Raw genomic sequence first — 8,417 nt, 5'->3', positions numbered from 1 at the left:
TGCATACCACAAGCTACAGTACAGGAATCAGGTCCCATCTCAGAGTAGGAGCGCTGATTTAAGTTCAGGTCCCCCCTGTCCATGTAATCTTATTCATTGTGATCTAAAAGGCAAAGCTGATCCTAGATCAGCATTCCTACTCTGAGATGCTTTGTGAATACGGGCCCAGATCTGATGCATGCTATATGGAACTAAAAGCATAAATGTTGTAGTTTCTGACTGTCCGTTTGGAGTCACTTGAAAACTGACATTCCCAGATAGATAACACCTGGACTATGCATCTCTGCCAACAGTAGCTTAATCCTCATCCTGCCCACATTTATTTCTTTATGATCATGTTTTATAATTTTATCACTCACATTTACCGCAAAATATTGAGATTACGTGAAAAGGAGGCCAGAGTCATTAGTACATTTCTCCTGTCATGCCAGGATCAACCGCTGTGTAAATGTGCTACTTTGAGACAACCATTTACAGAACTGTCTAAATATTAACCTTAAAGCTGTAGCAATGACCCACCGATATCAGGCTTGGCTGGCAGTAGAGTAACATGAGAATGATGACAAGCAGGACAGAGTTGAAGAGAAACAGTAGCATACTTTTTGGTAGAATACAGTCTGATGAATCACTTTCCCTGTATATTAACCTTAACACTCATTTGGAAAATCAAATCCATAAACAAAGGCCATTTACAGTAGTGAGTGCATATATTTTCTTGGTGCCCTGTGGGAATAGAACCCACAACACTAGTGTTGCAAGGGCCATGGGCTATCACATGAACTTCATGTGATAAAAGTCTTGCATTACTCTCCATATTGATACAGCTGCCCTGGTCAATTAGTAGGCTAGTGCAGTAGGCCCTGCTGTAGGTCATTATACAGCTAATCGCAGTTCATGTTAGTTCCACTTTGATTTATTACAGATTGTTTCCAATTTCATACACAGTGGGTCGCCGACAGTGTTGAGTCATAAGATTTTCGGCGCTTTTGGTTATGTGCCAGTTCTCATGAAATTGTTAGGGTCCTCTTCTATTGAAAGGAAGTTGCAGACTTAGGAGGTCAGACATGCACGTAGTGTCAACACATCTCATCAATTTTACTTCCCAATTTGGTCCCTGACACAGCTCCATATGCCGTGTGTTTGTGTTTTTCTACTTGATATGATAGTTGTGGTTGCGGTTATATGTGAATCATTTATTTTTGAGAAGTCACCAATTCCTGCAAATACACTGAGTGTACAACACATTAAGGACACCTTCCTAATATTGAGTTGCACCCACTTTTGCCATCAGAACAGCCTCAATTTGTCGGGGCATGGACTCTACAAGGCGTCGAAAGAGTTCCACAGGAATGTTGGCCCATGTTGACTCCAATGCTTCCCACAGTTGTGTCAAGTTGTCTGGATGTCCCTTGGGTGGTGGATCATTCTTGATACACACGAGAAACTGTTGAGCGTGAAAAACTCATCAGTGTTACAGTTCTTGACACAAACCGGTGCTCCTGGCACCTACTACCATACCCGGTTCAAAGGCACTTAAATATTTTTGTCATTCCCATTCACCCTCTGAATGTCACACAAGCACAATCCATGTCTCAATTGTCGTAAGGGTTAAAACTATTTATTTTTAATCTGTCTTCTCCCCTTCATCTGCACTGATTGAAGTGGATTTAACAAGTGACATCAATATGGGATGACAGATTTCACCTGGATTCACTTGGTCAGTCTATTTAATGGAAAGAGCAGGTGTTCTTAATGTTTTGTACACTCTGTGTACATGAAGCAATATTGTGAGAATTATGCTACATCACTTCAAAAGGCATAAAATAGAAGTAATCAAAAAGTTAATATTGAGCACTATTTGAAATCAGTGTTATTATCATGCAAAACTATTGATTGAATATCGGGTTTAAAACGAATAACTTGCCTCAGTAATATCGGAGTTGTATTTCAGGGGGAAGGATGAGAAGAACCTGGCATATTTCCTTTAGACCAGACAGTCAGTCAGACGCATGCATATCCCATTTCTATCCAAACCGTTTGCAGAGATAGTGCACTCACTGCGCTGAGAGCAGCGGTCACAAATCAAGTCCGTCTCGGCAAGTCAATTTTGTATCTACGGTGGGTAAGTTGTACATCTCAGTTCAACGTTGAAGTTAACCCTTATGTCCGGGTTATTAGCTATATTACAATTATTACGATGAGTCACATTGCTTTGCCAGGTTTTCTAGAAGTGCGCATCCTCGTCAGTTTTTAAAATATATTTTTTAAATCATGCGCGCATTTCTCTGTAATCTTCCGCCGAACTATTTAGATTACATATTTAGATACAATACCAATGTTCTCAGTTTATGGTTATAGCTCGATATTTGGGGTTCATTTCAGGATAGGCTTTGTAGGAAATTAAAACTCTTTTTTTTAGGTTAGGCAGAGCAGAACAGGCTCTAGCCTTTTCGGTTGGGGTGGCACACCAAACGGGCCTAATCTTTTAGTGGAACCCTTTTGACAGCTGAGAGAAAAATGTACATTTGAAAATGTATTTCATGCAGTTCTACACATAAAATTATCAAATGTTGCCATGTTATTTTTTATTTCTGCAATTATACCCATCTTGCCATGGGGTGGGGTGAAGTGTTTTTGCCGTTTAAAACGAATATAAAGATATCTAAGCGAGAGTGACTAACAAAATCAATGTGCCCTGCGTGCCCGGTTAGTATTCAGCCATGAATACAACACGTTTAGATAACTGGCAGACTAACATATTAACATACCAAATTCTTAGCTGACATGGCTAATTGAGTGACAGTCAGTGACTGACAAAACAAGAGAAAAACTGCTAATGAACAACAAAAATTCGAACTTGCACCTGGTCTATTCTATTATTCTAACTCTCAACAAGTTGCGACCCCGACTGAGTTCCTAAAAAAAAAAAACCGATTGCTTATATTGCTTATGCCTGGAGCCGGCCCTGGTTATATGCAGTGCCGTAAACTTTTATGAGCATGTTGAACTTCAGTTCATTCTTCAAATATGTCAACAAGACATTTGTATTTCTAACACAACATGCTGTTAATATTTTTCTTTCCGGAAAAAAATGAATCAGGGACTGCTTCAAAATTAGAATTCATACTATATATATATATATATATATATATTATTATTGGTGAAACTGTCATTTTCAGAGTGATGCCATGTCGATTCCAAATGTATTCAATGTCTCCACAGATATTACAATCCAAGCCTTAGCTCTCTGCTGAAGAGACAGAAGATGGACTCAGCCATTAACAGCCACCTTGTGCAGAACCTGTCCATTCTTCTGAGTGCTGGTTATTCCAACGAGACCTGTCGCTTTGATGAGGAGTTTAAGTACATCCTACTGCCTGTTTCCTATAGCCTGGTGTGTGTTCTGGGTCTGGTGCTGAACTCTGTGGCTCTGTGGATGTTCCTGACCAAGATGCGACCGTGGAACACCAGCACCGTCTACATGTTCCACCTGGCCCTCTCAGACTTCCTGTACGTTCTCTCCCTTCCCACCCTCATCTACTACTACGCTAACCGCAGCCACTGGCCCTTCGGCGTGGCCGCCTGCAAGATCGTCCGCTTCTTGTTCTACGCCAACCTCTACAGCAGCATCCTCTTCCTCACCTGCATCAGCGTCCACCGCTACCTGGGCATCTGCCACCCCATCAAGGCCCTGACCATGGTGAAGCCACGCCATGCCCACGCCGTTTGTGGAATGGTGTGGGCTGCTGTCACGGCGTGTCTGGTGCCCAACCTCATCTTTGTCACCACCAGCCAGAGGGACAACGACACGATGTGTCACGATACGACCAATCCCAAGCAGTTTGAGGAGTATGTGGACTACAGCTCTGCGGTCATGGTCCTGCTGTTCGGCGTCCCCTTCATGGTTATCATGGTCTGCTACTGTATGATGGCACTGGCTCTGTGTCGGCCCAGACGGGGGCTCTCGTCCAGCCAGCAGAACTCACCCTCACGCACCAAGTCCATCAAGCTAATTGTGGTGGTGCTGGTGGTGTTCGCCGTGTGTTTTGTACCCTTCCATATCACACGTACCCTCTACTATACCTACCGTGTACTGAATGCCAAATGTGAATTCCTGAACATCGTCAACTTTGCCTATAAGATCACCAGGCCTCTGGCCAGTGTGAACAGTTGTATTGATCCCCTCCTGTATTTCCTGGCTGGGGATCACTACCGCTCTAAGCTGGTCAAAGCTCTCACTGGAAATAGACCGACAACCACCAGCCTCTCTGCTGCCTGCCTGAAAAAGCGCCCCAAAAAGAACCATGAGATTGCGCTGGTCTACAAGAACCCAGAGCCTAAAGCCAGCGTTGAACCTATGAGATAGTAGGTTATACATATGGACAACTATGGGGCATCATATAGATATGCCTAACCTCCATAATATAAACAGGAAGGAAACAGTTAATAGCCCTAGGCTGGCCACTACACAGCTGTACTTTCTTTGGATGCTGTTCTGTCATTTCAGACACAGGATGACTACTGTCCAGGGTGAACGAAGGGGCCTCTTGCCAGAGCTCAGACCTGAGTGAGAAATTCAGTTCCTATAAGGCTGTTCGGTCAATGTCATGTTAAAGAGAATGAAGAAGTGGGAGTACGGTTGAGTTCAGAAAACAGTGGTGGAAAAGTACCCAATTACCATACTTGAGTGAAGTAAAAATGAAAGTCACCCAGTAAAATGCAACTTGAGTAAGTAAGTCTAAAAGCATTTGGTTTTAAAAATACTTAAGTATCAAAAGTAAATGTAATTGCTAAAATATACTTAAGTATCAAAAGTAAAACTATACATTATTTCCAATTCCTCATATTAAGCAAACCAGACGACATCTTTTTCTTGCTTTTTTATTTATGTGTGTTTAGTGAGTCCGTCAGATCAGAGGCAGTAGGGATGACCAGGGATGTTCTCTTGATAAGTGCGTGAATTGGACCATTTCCCTGTCCTGCTAAGCATTCAAAATGTAATGAGTACTTTTGGATGTCAGGGAAAATGTATAGAGTAAAAAGTACATTATTTTCTTTAGGAAGTAAAAGTTGTCAAAAATATAAATAGTAAAGTACAGATGCCCCCAAAAAACGACTTAAGTAGTACTTTAAAGTTCCTTATCACCACTAACACTTTAAACCAGTGTTGTAAGTATGTAGTACCGTGAGACATCTACATTCCCCCTTGTTAGTAAGAAGCTATGGCAGGTAGCCTAGTGGATAAGAGTAACTGAAAGGTTGCTGGTTCAAATCCCCGAGCCTACTAGGTGAAAAATCTGTTGAGCAAGGCACTTAACCCTAATTGCTACGATAAGTTGCTCTGGATAAGAGCTTCTGCAAAAATGTAAAAGCCAAGTCTGTTTTATACATGTACTGTACAGTCTCTTCCTACTCTGAATACTTGTCTATTAATTTAATTCTGCCGGTTGCTGTGCTTGTAAGACAAGAGTTAAAATCTTTTCAACCAGGGGAACAAAACAGTTTATGTGCCTCTGTCTGAGCCAGACTGTCGTCTCATAGAATAAAATCTTAACTGGTTTGCCTAGTTAATTAAAGGTTAAATAAATAAAATCAAATAAAAATATTACCACAGACTGTTATGCACAGTAGCTACAGGACTCTGAAGAGCAGGAGGAAATGTATGTCATCTGTAATCTGTTTGTTCAGATTTGTGTTATTATGGTAGCACATACTCAGAGAGAGGCTCTGTGGATGGGTATAACAGATTGGATTATTATGGATTATCGGTGAGTTACTGTGATCATCAAAGGCATCTCTTCCTATAACATTTTTTAAATATGATCCAAGGAGTTTGGCTGGTAAAAATGTCTTCCTGTCACGCCCTGACCTTAGTTATCTCTGTTTTTCTATATATTTTGGTTAGGTCAGGGTGTGACTAGGGTGGGTACTCTAGTTTTTGTATGTCTAGGGTTTTTGTATGTCTAGGGTTTTTGTATGTCTAGGTTTTTTTGTATGTCTATGTTGGCCTGATATGGTTCCCAATCAGAGACAGCTGTTTATCGTTGTCTCTGATTGAGGATCATATTTAGGTAGCCATTTTCCTCATTTGTGTTGTGGGATCTTGTCTATGTTTGGGTTGCCTTAGTGCACATCAGTAGCGGCACATTTCGGTAGGTAGGTCGGTAGGTAGGTAGGTCGGTAGGTAGGTAGGTCGGTAGGTCGGTCGGTCGGTCGGTCTGTTCAGTGAGTTTCAATTTATTAAAATTATGTGGAACTCTACTCACGCTGCGCCTTGGTCCAATCCTTATGGTTCCCAATCAGAGGCAGCTGTTTATCGTTGTCTCTGATTGAGGATCATATTTAGGTAGCCATTTTCCTCATTTGTGTTGTGGGATCTTGTCTATGTTTGGGTTGCCTTAGTGCACATCAGTAGCGGCACATTTCGGTAGGTAGGTCGGTCGGTCTGTTCAGTGAGTTTCAATTTATTAAAATTATGTGGAACTCTACTCACGCTGCGCCTTGGTCCAATCCTTACAACGATTGTGACACTTCCAGTCAGAGTGGAGGTGACGTTACAATAATCAAAAAAACTCAAAGGTTGAGGCAAGCTGAAACAGTTCAACAGAAACAGTGTGTGTTATCCAGAAAATGTGTGGTAGCTAAAGCACTAGTCCTCTCCCAGCTGTTTGTGTCCTTCAGCACAGTCCCCACAGCTGTCTATCTGTCTGTCTCTGCTGTGAGGAAACCAGGGGAGGGACTGAATGGGTGTGTAGGCTGGAGTATCAACTCCATCCAACAACCCACACTTTGGATAAAGAGGAGATTTTCCTGCATTACCCAATTTGGATTCATTACTTGACCCAACATGGTCTTTTTCCGCATTAGTTTTGGTTGTTGTTGCTCTCAGAAAGACTGCCTTACTTTCCATGTGAAAGCAGATGTCTCTTTAAAGCAGATTGCAGGTCAGAGGTTCATTCCTAAGGGTATTTGAAGTACTATACTGCTGTACTTCATATTAAAGCTACTGGTCGTGTTTATAAAAGGCGTTATAACTCAGGTTCAAGGTATGATAGGAAGGCACATGGTTCAATAGGTTTATAACAATATAATGCCATTAAATCTATTTTTATAAATCCACATTTGCTTACTGTCATTTGGTTATAATTTTATTTTGTTATGTGTTATGTCAATATTTATCTATGACATTGGTTGATTAACCAAAATCTAAGTTGTGTGCGTATATCGAATTGAACTCCTTCATGCTGCAGTGTCTTGCAGACTTGAATGGGGTTATGATAGAGGGAGAGTGTGGGAAAGTAATGGTTGGTTGCGTGTCTCATCCAAACATGAGGCGTTATCGGATGTAGGTCCTCCATGAATCAGACATGGGTGAAAGTGAGGAGACCTGAGGAAGTGGGAGGACAGGACGGATGGAGAAACAAGAGCAGGAAGTGAGCTGGTCATGGTACTGGACTGTTTGGGTTTTTCCTTCCCTGGTCCGTGCCAAGAAAACCAAGCTGGCCCCACCAACACCCCATGGAAAAGATCTTGTGTTTCCACTTTCCAGCCAAGGCTCTATATTGATTATCCATCGTAATCATCCATAAACAAACTGATATTGACATCTGAAATAGGGGAAGACCAACTCTCCATAAAGCAAGAGATGGTGTTAAAATAGTCACAGTACACAGCAGGTGTATTCTCCATATTTCTGTAGAGCATTGTTAGTTGTTGTCAATGACAACTTTTACATCATTACATTCCTAAAGTAAATAATGTACTTTTTACTCCATACATTTTCCCTGACACCCAAAAGTACTTGTTATATTTTGAATGCTTAGCAGGACAGGAAAATGGTCAAATTCACACACTTATCAAGAGAACATTCCTGGTAATCCATATTGCCTCTGATCTTGCAGACTTACTAAAAACACATGCTTCGTTTGTCAATTATGTCTGACTGTTGGAGTGTGCCCCTGGCTATCAGTATATAATGAAAAAAAGCAAGAAAAAGGTGCCTTCTGGTTAGCTTAATATAAGGAACTAGAAATCATTTCCACTTTTAGTTTTGATACTTATGTATATTTTAGCAATTACATTTACTTATGCATTGTTTGTTGTATGCCTTCAGTTACTTGTTGTCCATTGTCATAATCTAGTCAAACTAATGTTCAACTAATTGTCTGCAATTCAGTGTTTTGCAATGATTTAGTTGTCTTGTATTCCCCACTACCTTCATACCTCTGCTCTCCTTTCAAACAAGGGTGTATTAAAGGTCATATTTAAATACAGATGTTATGCTCAAAGAGACCAGCTAGTTGCTAAAGCCGTACACTGATGTAATAACAAGCCCCAGGAAGAATATGATTCCCATGGATATTTATCTGAAGATTTGTAGTCTGGTCAGATTTGGAATCCCATGAGCACTAGCGCCA

At 41.2% G+C, this 8,417-nt stretch overlaps 1 protein-coding gene across 1 annotated transcript; it reads left to right on the top strand.

Annotated features, from left to right (window-relative positions):
- The first annotated feature begins 2,016 nt into the window (after positions 1–2,016).
- On the top strand, positions 2,017–7,119 carry LOC109910056 (P2Y purinoceptor 4-like). The gene is made up of 2 exons (XM_020509210.2): positions 2,017–2,122; positions 3,223–7,119. The coding sequence occupies exon 2, from the start codon at positions 3,266–3,268 to the stop codon at positions 4,364–4,366; it is 1,101 nt and encodes a 366-aa protein (XP_020364799.1). The 5' UTR covers positions 2,017–2,122; positions 3,223–3,265; the 3' UTR covers positions 4,367–7,119.
- The last annotated feature ends 1,298 nt before the right edge of the window (positions 7,120–8,417 follow it).

The sequence above is a fragment of the Oncorhynchus kisutch genome, linkage group LG19 (assembly GCF_002021735.2).
Source record: "Oncorhynchus kisutch isolate 150728-3 linkage group LG19, Okis_V2, whole genome shotgun sequence".
NCBI lineage: Eukaryota > Metazoa > Chordata > Actinopteri > Salmoniformes > Salmonidae > Oncorhynchus > Oncorhynchus kisutch.
The sequence above is the reverse complement of the archived record's forward strand: the minus strand, read 5'-3'. Positions and strand labels throughout refer to the sequence as shown.

Excerpts from the sequence above, each read along its gene's own strand:
- LOC109910056 (XM_020509210.2), top strand. The coding sequence starts at position 3,266 with ATGGACTCAGCCATTAACAGCCACCTTGTGCAGAACCTGTCCATTCTT.